Below are 21,093 nucleotides of genomic sequence, written 5' to 3' on the forward strand. Positions count from 1 at the left end.
AGTGTGAATAGGTGCTGCCACCCGCTGACCAAACTTAGTTATTGCACAGTACCCTTTGGGCTTAATACAATTAAGGCGCTGTGGGTTAAACCACAGAGCCTAGGGCTTGCCGATCAGAAGGTCGGCGGTTCGAATCCCCGCGATGGGGTGAGCTACTGTTGCTCGGTTCCAGCTCCTGCCAACCTAGCAGTTTGAAAGCACATCAAAGTGCAAAGAAGGTAAACGCCGTTTCCGTGCGCTGCTCTGGTTAGCCAGAAGCGGCTTAGTCATGCTGGCCACATGACCTGGAAGCTGTACGCCGGCTCCCTTGGCCGATAAAGCAAGATGAGAGCCGCAACCCCAGAGTTGTCTGCGACTGAACTTAACGGTCAGGGGTCCCTTTACCTTTACCTTACCCTTTGGGCTTAATACAATTAGATGGGGCTCTCAAATGATCGAGGCATTCTGATTGCACTGGGGCAGGTGTGCGTGATCTCCCTTTCAATAAAGTGTGTGCCTGCAAAAGCTTCCAGGCAGGGTGGTTGGGACAGTGGAGGCTGATCCATTATGGGGATTGGGGCACTGACTGCCCAACCAACCTGGTTCTGCCCTCATCCAGCTTCCACCTGACTGCCTGCTTGCATACATCCAGTCCAGGAGGTGGCGCTAGCCCTCAGCCACCGTTAATAGTCACATTGACTAGGAAGTGATCCATCTGTGAAAACAACACATAGGTGGCGCGCGCACACACACACACACACACACACACACACTGCATGGTCCAGAACTAAGCTGGGGCACCCAAACACGGTGAGCTGAATATGTTTTGCTACCTGAGGCAAAGGACAAGATTTCATCTCCCTTCCATTCCATGTACAGAAACTGACCAGGTTGGGGATAAGACAGCGTCTGCCCCAACCTGAGGGCAGCAAGCAAGCTGGGGGGAGGGGGCAGGTGCACAGCAGGTTGAGCAGCATATACACCAACATCTTGCTCTGCTTCCCTGGCCTCCAGCACCTGCCTCCTGAGTCGACTGACTCACATTGTCAAATGGTAGGGCCGGCCCTGCAACGACATAAGGGGGCCCAGAGGCCTCCTTTCACAGTGATATACAAGGAGGAATTTCAAGAACCGAGGCCCCGAAGAACAGCATAATTTCCTTGTCAACACAGACCACAAATGCACACACAAACGCACACACACAAACACGTACGTGCACGCACAGAGGGAGAAACATTGGTGCTGACATTTGTTGGGCTGCATTTATTACCTCTGCCCTCCCGGGCTGAGTCTGCAAACAGCTTCGCAGAGGGCTGTGTTGTCATGCTAGCCTCCGCAATGGATACTGGATCTATGTGCAGTATTCCAGCTATGCGCCACATGCGTAAATATGATAGCGAACATGGGCCGCCAGCATGGGCCCATGCAGGGATTGCTTCTCGGAAACGCTCCCTCTTCCAGAGCAAAGGTTACGGAGCAATAAAGCTGTCGCAGAGATATGTCACTGGTTGCCCCGCACCGACGAACAGCAGGTTGTGTCTTCTTTAATGCTCTTACTATATAGGTCACAATGATTTCCCTTCCAACAGCGATATAAATATCTTCGTTTCCTAACCAGCGTTTCCATACGAGTGAGGGCAAAAACATTCCCCACTCTCTGCTTGGAAAACTTTGACTACGCAACATTCTGTCTCATGACAGAACCATAAAACTGTTAATTCTAACCTGGGCATTCAGCGACTGAGTGTCAGGTCCGAAATACATCCGGACTGATCTCAGAACTGCAAGGTTTTAGAACTGGTGGATCTCGACGCTTGTTTCACTGTTTAAGCCTTTCAGTGGCTGAGATTTGGGTTGTGCTCTGCTGAAGAATTTCACCTGTCCTGGGGCCCACAAACCTGCCCATGTTTTCATCTAAAAGGAAAGCTGAGGCGGTCATCTTCATCATCACAGGCCATTCTTAAAACTGATTAGAGAGCGCCTGCACTAAAACAGAGGGACAATCCTCTGCCTAGTTACCCAGAAGTAAACCCCAGTGAATTCAATGGGACCGGCTCTCAAGAAAGTTATGCTTAAGATTGCAACTGCCAGGAACGAAAAAAAGAAGATTTCTAAGAACAGAATGCGTTAGGATGTTTCCTTGCATCACCTTTGACGCCACGAGAAAGCGTTGATCGCGTGCTCAAATCCCCAAAGGGAGGCTACCCTCTAGGATGCGAGCTTGGTCACTTGGGTTGGTGACTGATTTATCACTGCACACACACACACAGAGGGAGTGGCAGCTAGGAACACGGTAAAAGCGTGGAAATGTCCTTTGGCACAAAGTCTGCTGCTAAGGTTTCACGTCCCCCAACAGGGCTGTAGGATCCGGCTCTTGTCTGTGCTTTCCAGCTGCACAGCCACTTCTTCTCAGCAGAGCAGTCTCCACTGTTCAGGACCCCCTTGCTAAGGAAGGCACAGTCTCCATCTCCTTCCACTTCAAAACTGCAAAGGAAGAGTAAACAGACACGTAAACAAGACAGCTGTTTGCCTGCAAAATTTCAGAGGTGCTTTCCTAATCGATGGGCCCAAAGCGACATGCACTATTAGTTTACTTGTATATAGCTCAGTTGGTAGAGTGTGAAACTCTGAACCTCAGGGTCGTGTGTTCGAGACCCGTGTTGGGCAAAACATCCCTGCCTTGCTTCCTTTGCTTTGTGCTGCACTCAAAGCTGTCGCTTGCGCCTTCCCTGGAAACCTGATGGAGAAGCAAGATCTGCTAAGAGTGTTAATGTTGTGAACCCTTCCAGCATATGCTCAGGTTGTATATACAGGTGAAACTAGAATATCATGGAAAAGTCCATTTATGTAAGCAATTGTTTTCATTAGCTACTGGAGTTTAATATATGAGATAGACTCATGACATGCAAAGCGACATATGTCAAGCCTTTGCTTGTTATTATTGTGATGATTATGGCGTACAGCTGATGAAAACCCCAAAGCTGAAACTGTTAATTTGGGGTTCTTATCAGCTGTATGCCATAATCATCACAATTATAACAAATAAAGGCTTGACATATCTCGCTTTGCATGTCATGAGTCTATCTCATATATTAGTTTCACCTTTTAAGTTGAATTACTGAAAGAAACGAACCTTTCCACGACATTCTAATTTTTCGAGTTTCACCTGTATGTGTCAACAAAACTATATAGGGTAAAAAGGTAAAGGTAAAGGACCCCTGGATGGTTAAGTCCAGTCAAAGGCGACTATGGGGTTGCGGCGCTCATCTCACTTTCAGGCCAAGGGAGCTGCCGTTTGTCCACAGACAGTTTTCTGGGTCATGTGGCCAGCATGACTAAACTGCTTCTGGCGCAACGGAACACCGTGATGGAAGCCAGAGCGCACGCCGTTTACCTTCCTGCCACAGTGGTATCTATTTATCTACTTTCACTGGCGTGCTTTCGAACTGCTAGGTTGGCAGGAGCTGGGACAGAGCAACGGGAGCTCACCCCATCGCAGGGATTCAAACCGCCAACCTTCTGATTGGCAAACCTAAGAGGCTCAGTGGTTTAGACCACATATATCCTAGACTGACATCACAGCTCCCACTGACCTCTGTTCTAAGAAAACAAAACCCTGGGTAAGTGCTGTAACCATTGGTGCCTCTTACCATTCAGAGATTGGGGCGAGCACAACAAGCTAGATGGCGGGGTATTATTATTATTATTATTATTATTATTATTATTATTATTAGTTTTACTATTATTATTAAGCTAAACAACAACTACACAACCCACTATGAATGCCTCCAGGCTGTCATTACTTTGCAGAAGGGATTCAAGCACACACCAGATATTAGGTTTCAGCTTTCAGGAGTTCGTGCTGATTAAATGTCACCCTAGCACAGCAAATCCATTTTGAAAAAAACACCCCTCACTTTCTGCGGTTAGGAAATGCTCTGTAAAGCATGGGGCAAACAAATGGTGAAAAGGAAGACATGGACACACCCTGTAAGGAGATCAGGATGAATGTTCTCTGCGGTACAACTGGACCGTAAACAGATCAGAACAGCTGAGCAATCAAGACTAGGCATAGTCTAACCGCTACGTAAGCTTTTGAGCAAGCAAATCAGGATGTATGCTGATTGGACAGGTTTTGTGGAGGAGCCTATAAATTGTCAAAGTCTTTCAACACCAGAACAAGCGACACCGAAACAGCACAAGAACGCCACCAGGAGCAATTCCCAATGATGTCTAGCAAACGGTTGTTGAGAACAAGAGTCTTTAGGTGATGGTGCATTGGATATATGGTGGGGACTAAGCTAAGCTCCCCAAGGGTGTCATTTCATAGAATTATAGAATGGTAGAGTCGGGAGGGACCCCAAGGGCCATCTAGTCCAGCCCGCTGAAATGCAGGAATGTCAGCAGTTGCCCAGCTGTGGGTGCTCGGGCATGAAGAACTCACAGGTTGTTGAAATCCGCCCCATCGGTCCATTTCCAGCTTCCTCCCGGTTCTCTGAGCAGGCCAACCCAGTGGTCAAAGGGGCCTTTGTCTTGCATGGCGACTTTCTGGTTCCGAAAGAGAGAGAATGTGGGGTTCAGAATGTTTCAGGGCTAGATTTTGTATATTTAGGATAGCCAAGGGACCTGACTTAAAAAATAACTTGTTTGTTTCTAATGCTGGGCCAGCTACCAAATTTATGCATATTATGTGTTTATATGAAAACCAGAGCAGAGTTGAGCGATGAATAGCTAGGTTTCATCTCAGGAGTACTGGGCACCAAGCTCACATATTTGTTTGTTTGTTGGACTGATCAAAACACTTAAATGCCACGATTTCATACTATCAAAGTGATATACAAGTGTCTGTGCATGTGTGCATACGTGTGTGTGTCTACACACACACAATAAAAATAAAACTCATAAAGATAAAAATTATGGATTACTGTGCTTGGTGAGTTACAGGTAGGTAGCCGTGTTGGTCTGCCATAGTCAAAACAAAATAATAATAATAATAATAAATTCCTTCCAGTAGCACCTTAGAGACCAACTAAGTTTGCTCTTGGTATGAGCTTTCGTGTACATGCACACTTCTTCAGATACAGCTGACTTTGTGACATACAGAAGTTTTCAGCCAGTGTTGTGTGGGAATGTTCAGGGATGCAGGAGAGGATATGTTGTTTATTAATATCCTTATATTGATATTAATATCCTTATTAATATTGTTTCTATAATATACTTAGCAGAGTTTCACATTCCCCTTTTAACGCACAGCAGGTAGCTGGTTGCAGGCTTGTTTAAGCCTCTCAATATCATACAATTCAATACTGAATTGTAAGTCCCCTTTATATCCCTCCTAAAAGAATAAACATGTCACAATCTTGTGTGAAGTACTGTATACAAAAGAAGTTTACTCACATCATCATCAGTTCACAGTTGGATCCCTGAAGGCGGACTTAGTTACAAAATATATACATGTGGAACTATCCCATATGGGGATAATCCCAGCGTCCTCTGTTGGCTGGAAGTCAACAGAGCATCTTCAGCTAAAAAGCTGCTCCAAAGATGGAGGAAGTAAAAAAGAGAGTCGAAGAGAGAGAGGGTGCTGCGTGCCCTGTCCTTTTGTTACCTGGGCAGGTAAGGTCATGCCCACCTCTAGTCACATGCAAAGGAAGTATGTCCCAGCCCAGGAGGAAACAGGAAGTTCCGACTGGCTGGACCAAACATTCCCTTGCATGTCCACTCTAGGAAAACAAGGAATGTTGTACTTGACTGCTACTTATGTATCACATCCCACATGTTGAAACATTAAAACTGAAGACACACTTTCCTGGTTGGATATAGCAGTGCAGGAACTGCTGTCATGATGCCTTCCAGACATTGCTGGACTTCAGCTCCCATCAGTTCCAGCTAATGGGAGTTGTAGTCAGACAATACCTGGAGCGAACCACATTGGCTTACCGCTGCATATTAACAGGACGCATGCTCTGAAACGGAGCCTTTAAAAAGTATAAAGCATGCAATCTGAGCAGGCCCCTTCTCTTACCAGTTTCTCCAAGTCCGCAACTACAGCCAGGGAGGCACCGAGCGAGGAACAGTGGCGCTGGCCGGCATCCCAGGACCCTTCCAGTTGCAAGACATGATAGCAGTTCCCTTGGTTCACAATCCAGCCAGATGGGCAACAAGGGGCTGGTAGCTCAGCCTCTGACAACGAGAACCAGCATTGTTTCGTTTGTTATAGAAACCCGTCCGCTTCCCGAGGAACTCAGGGCATTGGCAGGAGACACAAAGATTCCCCCACCTCCCACAATGCAACTGGCCAGTTGTCATGTAACTCCACCCCTCACGGTACTCGCTCCCATCCATTGCTATTCTACCTGATCGTTATATAAATGCATTATATAACGAGCCTGAACCGCAGTCCCAAAGGAGGGCTCCTGGGAGCGCTTGGGTGCAGGGATACCAAAGAAGGATGTCCACAACACCAGAGTGATCGGTTCTAGTGCTTTGTTAAAGAAAGGTGCAGAATCACAGCAAATCAGCCTGCTTTACAGACGCAGGATGGGCACCGCAGCAAGGAGATGGCAAGTCCGCACCCAAGCAAACATTCATACATTCTGTATACACAAAGCAGCACACGTCACTCTGGCCAGGGCTTCCCATCACTTCACCCGCTGTCAGGCTTCGGGGAAACGGCTTCCTCCCTCCCTTTGGCCGTGGATAAGCAGAACAAAGCAAAAACAATCTCTTACCAGTTATAGAGATGTTTAATGTTCACAGAGAAAGAACAAAGACTCCATTCTCGGAGGAAAGGTGCTCCCAATTAAGGTTTCCACCCACTTCCCCCTGAGTCACCCCCGTCACTTCCTTGTCTCGCAACCTGATCTCGCAACCATTTGGCCTTGTGCGTAGCTACCTTATCTGCTCTCCTTGATCTTAGACTGAGCGCTGGGACACTTTCCAGCGAAAGGGAGTCTCTTAATTCTCTCTCTCCCTGCTCTTCTTCTCCTAGCTCTTCCCCACTCAGTTCTGCCCAGCTGTTGTCTTCCGAACTATGCCCCTCTGCAAACCACTGCTCCAAATCTATACTGCTCCACTGCTCCTGGGCAGCTTCAGGATCCTGGTCAGGAGCAGGAAGAGGGGGACGCTCCCACCATTCCTCATCAAAGTAGCTTTCCTCAGCCTGGTTTCTGACATCTGCCCAGGTGAGGTCATAGGTGGCAAATACCCAAATCTTACAGATAGCTCCCCTTTGCTGGGCTTTTCAGAGCCCAGCACCCAAGTCCCGCAGATAAGGGTAACATCAAAGCAAGCCAATTAGCTTATAGCAAAGCAAGCAAATATAATCATTTATGAGCTCGTTGCTGCAACAACTACCAATCTATTGACGGTACCCGGTTGTTTCCCACTCACTTGTGAAAACGAAGATGGTTGTCACCAAGCCCACAATCTGGATGATGAACAGTACCAGGAGGATCCATGTAATGGAATTTTGGACCCTAGAGTTTGATGGAGTTTCTGTGAAGAAGGGGAACACACTCTGCTTATTTATTTAGGGATTTGGTGTTTTTTGTTGTTGTTGTTTTTGCTTGCTTTTTGCTGCGCGCACAAATTTCTGCTCAGTATATCCTCCCTAGGTGATGTACAACTATAGCACGATGAACACAGATTCTAAACCATACAACCTTAAAAATACAATAAAATCAATATAGTACCAAAACCCAGGGACCACCACCACCAGGCAGAGTATAAGACAGCCATGACACATAAATCCAATCATAAAGGTAAAGGACCCCTGACCGTTAGGTCCAGTCGCGAATGACTCTGGGGTTGCGGCGCTCATCTCACTTTACTGGCCGAGGGAGCCGGCATACAGCTTCCGGGTCATGACTAAGCCGCTGCTGGTGAACCAGAGTAGCGCACGGAAACGCCGTTTACCTTCCCGCCGGAGCAGTACCTATTTATCTACTTGCACTTTGACGTGCTTTTGAACTGCTAGGTTGGCAGGAGCAGGGACCAAGCAACAGGAGCTCACCTCGTTGCGGGGATTCGAACCGCCGACCTTCTGATCGGCAAGCCCTAGGCTCTGTGGTTTAGACCACAGCGCCTCCTGCTCATCCAATCATAGTAAGCGCTAAAACAATCTCATGAGCCCCATATCCAATTGTCATAGCAGCAGAGTCAATAATAAAATATCAGGCTGTTAAATGCCATGATTGATGGTTAAAACTATCACAATATTATACAGTGGTGCCTCAGGTTACAGGGTCCCATCTCAGCCTGCTCTAGCTCAAGGGGTCTTGGTCTGCCTTGGGTCTGAGTCTAGGTCTAGACTCAGCACCTTCACGCCTTGCACTGTGGGCAGGGCCGGCGCGTCCATTTAGGCGAACTAGGCAGTTGCCTAGGGCACCAAAATGGAGGGGGCGCAGGCCAGCCTGCCCCCCGCCCCCGCCTGGTGCTGCTCCGTCAGTGGCAGAGGGGAGGGGGAGCAGCCCGAAATCGGGCTTCTCCGCAGGGCCGGTGCTAGGGATTGGCCGGGGGGGGGGGGCGCCAGAAGGTGATCTCGCCTAGGGCACAAAAAACCCTAGCACCGGCCCTGACTGCGGGTACAGCTGGTTGAAAACAGAACACAGGTGCTACCTTACACAGATATCAACAACGACTGGCAGAGGCTGCCTGGAGTTTCAGGCAGAGGTCTCTCACAGCCCTACCTGAAGAGGCTGAGGATTGAAGCTGGGGCCTTCTGCATGCACATAAGCTCTACGGTCTTTCCCCAACCTCCTCCATATCAGAGTCTTAGCGGCTTCTCAGCCAAGTCCCGTATCCCTTTATCCAAAACGACCTACCAGGTGCCTATGGGATGCTCACAAGCAAGGCTTGGAGGCAGCCTTCTCCTGTGAGGCACAATGGCTATGTTCTACCACCAGTGCTGGAAGCAGCATGCCTCTGAATGCCGGCGGCTGAGAACCACGAGCGAGGAGAGTGCTCTTGTATTCAGGTCCTGCTTGCCAGCTTCCCGTAGGTATCTGGTTGGCCACTGCGAGAAGAGGATGCTGTGCTAAATGGACCACTGGCCTGATCCAGCAGAGCTCTTCTGGTGTATCGCTTCTCTCCCCAGCGGCATGTTGAGATACGTGGCTCTCTAGGAGGACTTCCGGCTGGTAATGGCGCAGCAAAGATTAATTGCCGAGGAGAACCCGTGAAGCTGAACACCACTTCAAAGGGAGAAGCCAGCCTTGACGGACGATTGATAATGGAATTTATGGAGGTGTCTGGCTCTCCTGGAAAGGGGTGGATGGAAGGCTCGCGGGGGAGAGAGCTGTGTGGGAAGTTCGGTCTGAGAAGGAGGGAGAAGATGGCGCCGGCCAGAATGTGGCATTTGGATTTTATTAGAGTGACTTTACCCATACAGAGACATTACTTATTATAATCGTGTCTGCTTGCTGGCATATATCAGAGGCTGTGAAAGTATTGGACCGTGAAGGCAACTGAAAGAGATGAGAAAAGCGCTCCGGAGTCCGAGACATGGGGAGTCCACAAATTATAAAAATTTGGCATAATTGGAATTGTTTTAATTGGGAATTGTATAATTAATTTGGATTTTAATTTGATTGGTAATTGGAGAAATATATTGGAAAATCAATAAATATGATTTTTTTTAATAATAAAAAAAGAGAGATACGTGGCTCTTACATTCTTAGCAAACCCTTTTTTACCTTCTTCCTTGTTTTCCTCCAAGTTGAAGTCAACCTGCGGCTCGATCAGCATGAGCTTATCTGTGTTGTCCTTCTCATTCCCACCAAGGACCTCTCCTTTGAAGGGTAAACACAAACCGACAATGATTTCTGACCATATCTTCCGCAGCCGTTGGAAACATTTTATCTGGGATATGTATTTTATGTATCTAGGTGTCACTGGTAAGCAGCTACCGGGCAACGTTTAAACTTTTGGTGGTGACTGAGAGAGCTTGGAGACTGTGCTTTGCAACTAATGCTGCTTGTGTATCTACTCACCCTGTCTGTTTGGGAATAAAAAATGCTCACACTGATCCAGTTAGGGACCATATGTGCCAGAAAGGAGGCTTTTTCTGTGTGTGTGGAACCTAAGCTGGCTATGGGACTCCATGCCCAAACAGATGTCACATGCCAGATTTCCTATTCTGATCCAACCAGTGGTGTAGCATTGGAAGCACAGGGGTGGTTGACCCAGGAACAAAATTATTAGGGGTGCGAAATTTCAGCACCCAGTGCTGCCTCAGTGCAGCTGCTTGCTTCCGTCGCTGGGTTCTGTTGAAAACAGCTTCTCCATGCGAAGCAGGAAGTGACCTCTCCAGACATTGGAACAACTCTTATTTTCTTATCTCTGCAGCAGTGGTCTCCTGGGTGATGCAGATGCCGCTAGGCAGTTGAATGTGCATGCGTGCTCTGCCTGCTTCGCTTCCTCACACCCACCCCTCTGCATGGCCCCGGGCACTGGCAACCCATGCTACGCCACTGGATCCAACACCCAGGGATACACAAGTATAGTTTGCTTTAAAAAGGCATGAAATCATAGGGGGCGGGGTGTATTCAGTATCCTTTCCTCTCTCTCCACCCCCCAATAAGTTGATTAGTGCAATGGCTCCCAGTGTTTTCCCCCATCGGCCACTTTTGCTGAGGGTCTTAGTGGCTCACACCAGCCTGTTGCAGCAATTGCAATGCACTGTGCTAGATACTAGATTCCCTATTTAATCGCATCGAGATTAAGCTTCTTAATTCTAGCCTCCCATCAGATTCGCTGCTAATCCTCTCCAACCCTTTTAAAGTGACTTTTCTCCTGTTGCTTCTGGTCTGTCCTGCTCACCTTCTGGTCTGCCAGGTTCTAAGAACAATGGGGCTACTGCACCCCACTGTTCTTCACAGACATGCCGCAGAACCCCCTGAATAAAACTCAGTGGTCCACGGGCCATAGTTTAGGAATCCCTGGGTTAGTGCAATTTTTCTGCTTTTTTGGGGTGTGTGTGTGTGAAGCGCCAGTATAATTATACTATACTTAACATTTTACTACATAGGAAAAACTACCACATTCATCCATATTTATGTTCTAAATCCAATGCGTGGTTTCCGTTTATCTTTAACATGTCCTCTCTCTTGTCTGCCTTCACTCGCTCCAATCAATTCCGGAAGCTTGTACATAGCTGCTACCTTCCAGATTTTTGTGAGAGCTATTCTTTCACTGTCGGTGGGGACATATTTTTCCCGTTTTTTTGTGCTGCAAGCCTTTGAAGAGCTATGCATGCAGAGTTGAATCCCCACCTCCACCTCAAAAGAAACCAGTTCTGCAAAGCTGCCCTCCCCTTGACAGGACGCAGGGCATGAAACCATAAAACGGCGTGAGGATAAACCTTTAGTTTTACTTCCATACATTTATCTATCAATTCCCGGAACGTTTGCTTCAGGATATCACGAGCCATGCACTTTTCATTACAAAACGCCACATTTCTTTACCGTTTCCTTTGACGCAAGGTGCAGTGTCCGGGTATCCTACAATGCCAGTATTGGAAGGCTCTGATCTTGGAAAACTGTCCTCCCATCTGGGAATCACAGTGTGTGATGAATGATCCCAGGATTTTCTGCAGACTGAACAAATTGGGGCTTGATCCTCAACACAGAAAAGATTTAATATTTCCTTGTGTATCTCACAGATACTCTGAGCTGACTGTTTTGTTTCATCCACTGTGGTCAGCCGGGCGGCCTCTGCCGTTTTACCAAGAGGTTCATAAGAGCTTGGCTTGTTTCTCAGAAAGGTTTCTCTGCATCCAGGGCAGGTGACTTTCTCCTTTAGTTCATCCACCCAGGATCGGTTGGAGCACAACGGGCAAAAGCTGTGTCCGCAGGGTTGCGTGGCTGGGCCTTGGCAAGGCTTCAAACAGATCGAACAAACCCTTTCCCCAGTGGGACTTATTAGAGAGTTCGCATCCATCACGCTGGCTAGAAAGAAGAGAAGAAGGAAATTCTTACATGTCTATTAGGGAGCATAATTGTAAACTGGTTGTGTTACAGCATGAGTAGCCAAGATGTTTTTGGACTACAGCTTGCATTAAGGTAAAAGGTAAAGGGTCTCTGGACAGTTAAGTCCAGCCAAAGGTGACGATGGGGTTGTGGCACTCATCTCATTTTCAGGCCAAGGGTGTGCTTTCAAACTGCTAGGTTGGCAGGAGCTGGGACAGAGCAATGGGAGCTCACTCCATTGCGGGGATTCGAACCACTGACTTTCTGATCGGCAAGCCCAAGAGGGTCAGTGGTTTAGACCCCAGCGCCACCCGCATCCAGCTTGCATTAGCCGCAGCCAGAATGACCGATGGACAAGGAATCTGGAAGGCACCACTCTGGCTGCTCCTGCGTCAAGAGCCTTTTCAGTCGAGGGTGAGCAGTAGGAACAGAAACTGGTCAGTTCAAGCTCGGATGGAAGAGGAGTTGAGGGGAGAGAACCTGCAGTTTTCAGGTGTGGGAAGCACAGCTCTGGAGTAGATCACTTGCTTTGCAAATTCAATCTCCACCTTACGTTTAAAAGGATCTGAGAGCAAATGAAGTGAAAGATTTCTGCTGGAGACCCACAACACTAGGCTAGATGGACAAATCTCTGGCCTGGTATATGGCATGTTGTGTTCTTAAGTCCGACCCCATTTACATAAACACCCCATATTGTCCCCTCCACAGATACTCACCCAGAGAGAAGAAATGACCCAGTTAGACTATGCCTAGATGCCTACAGAAGAGCTCATTCCAGACTGGACTCAAGCACAGGTCAAGAACCAGGGACTATAAGGGATGACTACCTTCCTGCTAGCCAGCTAGTTATTTCCCGAACCCCTAATAAGGTGGTTGGCTGGAACCTGTGTGGGAAGACCAACCCATCCATTGCCTCTCCCCAAAAGGATCGCGCTCAACAGTCTGTTTCATTGCAGCTGCCCTGAATATCTCTCAGGGTGTGGTGGGCGGTCATGAACTCAGATGGGTCGAAATGACCTATCTGCTGACCCCAATGGACCCCACAGTGGTTAGGACACCGGCATAAAAAAATTATAAAGTAGATGCGACCAACCCCGTCACGAAAAACAGTGAGGCTGAGGTGGAAAAAAAGATTGGTAAGGAAAGAACAACGGAGTGAAGTCTCAGAAGTGATTGCTGCATATTTAATTACTCTGGCTGCATATCAGAGGAACGGCCGCTATTGTGAGAAAGTCGAAACGAGCCAATTTTCTATTGACCACAATAGCTCAATATCTAGAAGAGTGATTTGCAGTTAATCTAGTACATTTCGTATAACATCTTCTCCATCAGAAGAATGACAATGAGGAAAACTGCAAGGTAAGCTTTCGAATTTTCAAAGCATTTCAAGTGTGAGGTCTTGTTATAAACCTAAAGACATCTTTGCGTGGCCAAATACTATTGTTAGCCTCTGAGTAGTAAGAGTTCTCAGTGGTCCCAGCGTGTATCTTGAGCTTGCTTTCTTTGGCATAAAGGCCACTGGTGAATTTCCCAAAAGATCTTGCTCCCACACTTAAATTTCTAAGGTGGTTGGAGCGGTGGGGAGAATCCCGAAGCCACAGTTCTAGATTCTCGCAGAGAACAAACCAGTCCCGACAGTGCTCCCATCTCTAGGCTCAGGAATTGGCTGTTCTGCTTTCTGCGCTCGCCCCCAGTCAGGAAGGGGGCAGGAAACTGAACCCCATTCCTTATGTAGTTCTCTCCTTCCAGTCCACCTATTCAGAGATGTATCTTTTAACAAAAACAGGCCTTGACCTCTCCACCACAGCCAGCGATCCTGCCAGTTCTGTTAACTGTTCCCTGATCAAACTTCAGTTTGACAACCAAGAATGACAAGGCTGCGTGGGGCACCTCAGGCAGCATCTAGACTAACCTCTCAAACTTTAAGCAGCATTATTATTTCCATATTACAGGTGAGATGTTTGTGTGTGTGTGTGTGTGTGTGTGTGTGAAGGCTGGGAGAAACCAGCTCGCCTAAGACACCTAGAAAGGTTGCTTTCTAGATAGCAGCTCAGGCTAGAATCCTACGCACAAAGAAACTGGGAGTAAGCCCCATGGAATTCAATGGGACTTGCTTCTGAGCAGATTGCACCGGCAATCTCTTCACTCCCTGTATCATAAGACATGCTGGATAACTTGGAAGATTTTATTCCCCTGGACGGTTAAGTCCAGTCAAAGGCGACTATGGGGTTGTGGCGCTCATCTCGCTTTCAGGCCGAGGGAGCTGGCGTTTATCCGCAGACAGCTTTCCGGGTCACGTGGCCAGCATGACTAAACCGCTTCCTGCGCAACAGGACACTATGACGGAAGCCAAAGCGCACGGAAACGCCGTTTTACCTTCCTGCCGCAGCGCTACCTATTTATCTACTTGCACTGGCGTGCTTTCGAGCTGCTAGGTTGGCAGGAGCTGGGACAGAGCAACGGGAGCTCACCCCGTCGCAGGGATTCGAACCGCCGACCTTCCGATCGACAAGCCCAAGAGGCTTAGTGGTTTAGACCACAGCGCTACCTGCATCTGTCTAGAATGATAGATAGCACATCTCACATGCATCAAGGATCAGGGGTGCCCTTTTAGAATTGTAGAGCTGGAAGGGACCCTGAGGGTCCTCTAGTCCAGGCATGTCCAACAGGTAGATCGTGATCCACCGGTAGATCACCGGACATCTGCAGTAGATCACTGGTAGATCATTGGCTCCCCCCAAAGAAGCTGAACAACTGTGGCTCCCCTTAAAAAAGCTCAACATTTTACCTCCTGCCTGAAAAAACTCAAAAACTTTGACCCGAACCCCCCCCCCCAAATGGGCCTTCCTCCTGCAATGTAGGAATCTCAGCTAAAGCACCCCTGACAGACGGCCATCCAACCTCTGCTTAAAAGACTCCAAGGAAGGAGAACCCACAACCTCCTTAGGGAGAATGTCCCACTGTTACTTTTAGCTGCCCTTCACACACCAAGCCTTTACAAATTCTTGGTGACGTACCTGGAATTTCACCGTCTCGGGTTCCTCTCAAACCAGTATAGGGGAAAAAGTTGAGCTCCTGGCTGAATCCTAACCTCAGGCCTTCCCTTGGCTCTTTCTCAGTCCAAGGAGATTTGGTCAGTTCTGACAGCTCCCAAGGAAACCGGCGACTAACTGAAAGGGGAGCTCAGCTCGGCAGTGGTCCTGGGAGGGAGCTTGGGGCGTAATGTGGGTCACCCTGCCTAACTGAGCAGGCTAAATCGGGCCCAGCTTGGTTTTGCCAAGGCCAGCAGACATTAAATAACAGAGGGATGTCAACACCAAGGAGGCCGAGGGGATTTTTGGAGCGACAGGCGCAAGTGCGACCCACAGTGACCCATGTGGAAGGAGGGAACATTTTAAGGGAACAATTTCAAATCCTGGGCAGTAAACAGGTCAGCTCAGCCAGCTCCAAAGGTTCTGAAATTACAAACCTGAATCCCTTGAGTCAGTACGCAACGGGGCTCCTGGAAATAACGGTAGTATGAAAACCGCAATGCGTTTTTATTCACCACCGTCCTGGTTCCTGGGTCAGACGAGGACTTGGGTCTTTTGGCAGGTATGTGCGTTCCAGTTCCCTTCTGGGCAGTTGGTGCCTCCAGACTGTGACAGATATTTGGCAATCGAGCGCTTATGCCTTGCGTTTCATGGAGCTGCAAGCGTACGGTAACTCCCTCGGCCGAAGAAGAGAGAATGCTGACTTGCAGAATATTCTCCCTTGCAGAAGAGAGAGCTTAAGTTTCTTGCAGAATTTGGCTGATTTGAAGAACTATCCAGAGTTGTTTTCTGGTATTTCTCACACACACACACACACACACACACACGAACACAAACACAGAGTTACAGGTAGGTAGCCATGTTGGTCTGCTGTAGTCGAAACAAAATAAAAAATAAAAAAAATTCCTTCCAGTAGCACCTTAGAGACCAACTAAATTTGTTCTTGGTATGAGCTTTCGTGTGCATGCATTGGTATCTGAAGAAGTGTGCATGCACACAAAAGCTCATACCAAGAACAAATTTAAATGGCTTCCTAGCCCTTAGCCCAGGAATCCGCCTTCTCGGTCACGATCCCTGGGCAGGAAGAATCGGCGCAGAGCACAACTTGCTCATCCACACTTCTGCTTGTCCCATGCCTAGGAGTCATGGGTCTTTCGCAAGAAAACAGGGGTTCATCATACACGATCACTACTAAACGGGGGCAATTAGAATAAGATCTATTATTTGATCATTGATGTAAACCCCCAAAATGTATTTTCTATAGTTAAGTTTTTACCTCTGTCTTCAGTACATTTCATTTCATTGCTATGGCAAGTGGCATATGCAAATAACGATTCTTCTGATTCTGATTCTACTAAGCTCCTTTTTTTTTTTTTTGCATGTTTAAAAAAACGGAATTTCGGAAATGGGCAACTCAGCGGTTCAACCTGCGCAACAGCGCCCCCTGCAGGAGTCAGCAAAAGGCCAGGAGGCATCTGGCAAACCGGAAACATTTCATTTTAGGGCTCCAGCTTCGTACCGGTATTTGCAAGTGAAAAAACACAAAGTTGAACTACAAGTAAAAGCAGAAAGCAATGCCCGACCCACGTTCGGGCTACTGAGGTCACGTAGACAAGAGATCCTCGCTTAAACAGGGTCTCTCCCCCCATGAGCTGTCGGTGATCGGGCTCTGTGTCTCAATGATGCCCAAGGAATAGGATTGTTGTTTTTAAATGTAGCAATACTGTAGAGGAGAACTGTGCAAGCGCAAGAACCATGGAGCAGCGTGGGAGAGGAGACAGGTCCGAGTAGCAGTGCGTAATAAAGTCAGACAATTAATTCACAAAGCATCATGATTGACAGGTTGGGAAATAAGTTGAAAAACGTGTATTCCACGCATGTGCCAGCTCTACTGGGAAACAGCTAAAATGTGTATGTACCAAAGGATGGGTGTGTGAGGGAAATTTAAAGGATGAAGAGGCACCAGGAAGAAATTTCTGACTGTAAGAGCTGTTCGGCAGTGGAACAGTATCCGTCCGGGGGTTGCGGGTTCTTAAGCAGAACTCGGATGGCCATCTGTCATGGATGCTTTAGTTGAGATTCCTGCATTGTGGGGGGTTGGACTAGATGACCTGTGGGGTCCCTTCCAACTCTACGATTCCAAGTAAGTGCTGGCATTTTGATGGTGATGTCATGTAGATGGCGAAAACGTTTCAGCCATGAGCAGCACTGACTCTGCAGTAAACTTGTGTTTGGAAGCACCCAGGAACTTGCACCCTTGAAAGTTATTTTCCCCCAAGCCCAAATGTAGGGATAGACCAAATGGCCTCAAAGGAATGTGGACTCAAAAAGTATTTATATACAGCTTTTATCATGGGAAAAAGTTATGGAAAGAAGATTTAAAATTTACAGCTTGCTGTACGTCGAAAGAAAATTATATGAAAATGATGTGCCACTGGTATCTGTGTTGTTGTTGTTGTTCAGTCGTTCAGTCGTGTCCGACTCTTCGTGACCCCATGGACCAGAGCACGCCAGGCACGCCTATCCTTTACTGCCTCCCACAGTTTGGCCAAACTCATGGTAGTAGCTTTGAGAACACTGTCCAACCATCTCATCCTCTGTCGTCCCCTTCTCCTTGTGCCCTCCATCTTTCCCAACATCAGGGTCATTTCCAGGGAGTCTTCTCTTCTCATGAGGTGGCCAAAGTACTGGAGCCTCAACTTCAGGATCTGTCCTTCTAGTGAGCACTCAGGGCCGATTTCCTTGAGAATGGATAGGTTTGATCTTCTTGCAGTCCATGGGACTCTCAAGAGTCTCCTCCAGCACCATAATTCAAAAACATCAATTCTTCGGCAATCAGTCTTCTTTATGGTCCAGCTCTCACTTCCATACATTACTACTGGGAAACCATAACTTTAACTATACGGACCTTTGTCGGCAAGGTGAAGTCTTTGCTTTTTAAGATGCTGTCTAGGTTTGTCATTGCTTTTCTCCCAAGAAGCAGGCGTCTTCTAACTGGTATCTGTAACACCTAGTAAATCAGCAAGAATGCATAGAACTGCTTCAAATATGTGTGGGGGACTCCCTGGTCCTGAATGGGGTAACTGTGCCCCTGAAGGACCAGGTGCGCAGCCTGGGAGTCATTTTGGACTCACAGCTGTCCATGGAAGCGCAGGTTAATTCTGTGTCCAGGGCGGCTGTCTACCAGCTCCATCTGGTACGCAGGCTGAGACCCTACCTGCCCGCAGACTGTCTTGTCAGAGTGGTGCACGCTCTGGTTATCTCCCGCTTGGACTACTGCAATGCGCTCTACGTGGGGCTACCTTTGAAGGTGACCCGGAAACTGCAATTAATCCAGAATGCGGCAGCTAGACTGGTGACTGGGAGTGGCCGCCGGGACCACATAACACCGGTCCTGAGAGATCTGCATTGGCTCCCAGTACATTTCCGAGCACAATTCAAAGTGTTGGTGTTGACCTTTAAAGCCCTAAACGGCCTCGGTCCTGTATACCTGAAGGAGCGTCTCCACCCCCATCATTCAGCCCGGACACTGAGATCCAGCGCCGAGGGCCTTCTGGCGGTTCCCTCACTGCGAGAAGCAAAACTACAGGGAACCAGGCAGAGGGCCTTCTCGGTAGTGGCGCCCGCCCTGTGGAACGCCCCCCCGTCAGAAGTCAAGGGAATAAACAACTACCTGACATTCAGAAAACACCTAAAGGCAGCCCTGTTTAGGGAAGTTTTTAATTTGTGACTCTGTATTGTATTTTGATATTTGTTGGAGGCCGCCCAGAGTGGCTGGGGAGACCCGGCCAGATGGGCGGGGTATAAATAATAAATTATTATTATTATTATTATTGGAAACGTAAAAAGAAAGAAGGCACCTTTTATCATATGTGGTGGACATGTGGGGTGGTAAAAGCGTTCGGGGAAATGATATATAATGAATTGAAAAAAATGTTTAAGGTGATGTAGCAATAGAGGAGAATTTTGCAAGCGCAAGAACCATGGAGCAGCGTGGGAGAGGAGACAGGTCCGAGTAGCCATGCATAATAAAGGCGCCCGAATATGAATGGCAGAGTCCATTAACAAAAACCAGAAGCTATTTTATTAGGAATTATAGCTACGGAATTACCAAAAGAGAAGAAAAGACTGTTTATTCCCGTGACCACAGCAGCAAGGATGCTTTTAGCCCAGAGATGGAAAGAAAACAAAGTCCCGACCAGAGAAGAATGGCAGACCAAGTTGATGAACTATGCCGAAATGGCAAAAATGATGGGGAAGATCAGAAATCAGGAAGACCAAATTTTTATTAAGGACTGGAATAATTTTACAACGTATCTTAGAGACCAACGTAAACAGGAATACAAAAGCACTTGTAAAGTAACATGAACTTTGGGCACTGTGTATCTGAAGAAGTGTGCATGCACACGAAAGCTCATACCAAGAACAAACTTAGTTGGTCTCTAAGTTGCTACTGGAAGGAATTTTTTTTTATTTTGTTTGGACATTATGGATATGTAATAGATATAGTACAGTACAGTAAGAGATGCAGGAGGAGGAGTAAGTAAGTTTTATTTACGGCCATTGGCCCAACACAAGATGCAGGAATAAATAAAATTTAGAAATAGAACCGAGGGAGGGAGGTCCGAAGTTTCGAGAGAAGCTTTTGTTTTTTCTTTGGAATTGTTATGTTTGTTGGGTATAATAATTATGTAAAACTAATTTTAAAAATTTGCCCCCAAAACAAAACAAAAACCTAAAAGCATTCACACACACACACACACACACACACACACACACACACACTACACTGCACACATGAGTAACATGTTTTCCGTAAATGCTAAGACAGATCGGGCAACAGAAGATGGGCAGAGACCCTGGGGACCTGCTGCCAGTCAGTGTTGGAAATGCTGGGCCTGGGCTAGATAATAGAATCGTAGTATTGCAGAGTTGGAAGGAACCCTGAGAATCATTTAGTCCAACCCTTCTGCAGTGCAGGAATTTGCAGCTGTCCCATACGGGGATCGAACCTGCAACCTTGGCATTATCAGCACTACGCTTCCTATATTCCTAAAGGTACCAGTCTAAGCAAAACATAAAACAAATATAAGGTTGTCTCACCAGGCTCTCAATGTCAAAACTGTTGGGATAATCAGACATAAGAGAGAGGAGGCAGCTGTTCAGTGGCAGGAGGTCTGAGTTGCCTCGTCTTGGGAGGTATTTGAAAAGCCTTCCTTCTAGTGTTCAGGTTCTTACCACGGGGCATAGACCCTTTCAGTCCAAGATAACAAAGCATGGATGGGTCATGTGATGTTTATCACTTTGGATGCCAAGTGGAACCAGACCAAACTGAAGCAATCTAGTTCCAGCGTCCCAAAGGTTTGCCTGGTGGGGTTGTGTGTGCATGGGAAGCTGGGTGATTTTGCTCCACCCAAGGGTGGGTGGCGTGACCTCACCAGCGGTGTGCTTATCTGTTCCCAACAGCTGAGAAATTAAGTTCTGGCTTGACACCCTGTATGCAAACATCTACCCTGATCGAGCCTCATTCACTTATAGTGCTTTAATTCTAAAACAATTTAAGGTATGCAAATCCATTCGGACTAAACATCAGGTGGAGCTTCCTGACAGTAAGAACTGTCCGATGGTGGAATGGACTCCCTCGGGAGGTTGTGGACTCTCCTTCGCTGGAAGTTTTTAAGCAGAAGTTAGAATCATAGAATCATAGAGTTGGAAGAGACCACAAGGGCCATCCAGTCCAACCCCCTGCCAAGCAGGAAACACCATCAAAGCATTCCTGACAGATGGCTGTCAAGCCTGCGCTTAAAGACCTCCAAAGAAGGAGACTCCACCACACTCCTTGGCAGCAAATTGCACTGCCGAACAGCTCTCACTGTCAGGAAGTTCTTCCTAATGTTTAGGTGGAATCTTTCCTGTAGTTTGAATCCATTGCCCCGTGTCCGCTTCTCTGGAGCAGCAGAAAACAACCTTTCACCCTCCTCTATATGACATCCTTTTATATATTTGAACATGGCTATCGTATCACCCCTTAACCTTCTCTTCTCCAGGCTAAACATACCCAGCTCCCTCTAAGCCGTTCCTCATAAGGCATCGTTTCCAGGCCTTTGACCATT

General features: G+C 47.5%; 1 protein-coding gene across 1 annotated transcript; it reads right to left on the reverse strand.

Moving 5' to 3' along the window:
- Nucleotides 1-1,222: 1,222 nt before the first annotated feature.
- Nucleotides 1,223-15,178, reverse strand: LOC117042117. The gene is made up of 7 exons (XM_033141599.1): nucleotides 14,966-15,178; nucleotides 11,445-11,927; nucleotides 9,675-9,770; nucleotides 7,372-7,476; nucleotides 6,005-6,162; nucleotides 4,424-4,527; nucleotides 1,223-2,463 (listed from the first exon to the last, which is right to left on the reverse strand). Exons 2-7 carry the CDS (start codon nucleotides 11,917-11,919, stop codon nucleotides 2,262-2,264), a joined length of 1,140 nt encoding a protein of 379 aa, XP_032997490.1. The 5' UTR covers nucleotides 11,920-11,927; nucleotides 14,966-15,178; the 3' UTR covers nucleotides 1,223-2,261.
- Between the last annotated feature and the right edge of the window lie 5,915 nt (nucleotides 15,179-21,093).

Source organism: Lacerta agilis, chromosome 2 (assembly GCF_009819535.1).
Source record: "Lacerta agilis isolate rLacAgi1 chromosome 2, rLacAgi1.pri, whole genome shotgun sequence".
In the NCBI taxonomy this organism is placed as follows: domain Eukaryota; kingdom Metazoa; phylum Chordata; class Lepidosauria; order Squamata; family Lacertidae; genus Lacerta; species Lacerta agilis.

Bases quoted from the DNA above. Each gene is read 5' to 3' on its own strand.
- LOC117042117 (XM_033141599.1), bottom strand. From the start codon at position 11,919: ATGGATGCGAACTCTCTAATAAGTCCCACTGGGGAAAGGGTTTGTTCG. The intron at 9,771-11,444 runs GTAAAGAAATGT...TACCCTTCAAAG, and splicing joins ACCTTGCGTCAAAGGAAACG to GAGAGGTCCTTGGTGGGAAT. The intron at 2,464-4,423 runs GTGAGTTCTTCA...CTTCCTTTGCAG, and splicing joins GGGGCGGATTTCAACAACCT to TTTTGAAGTGGAAGGAGATG.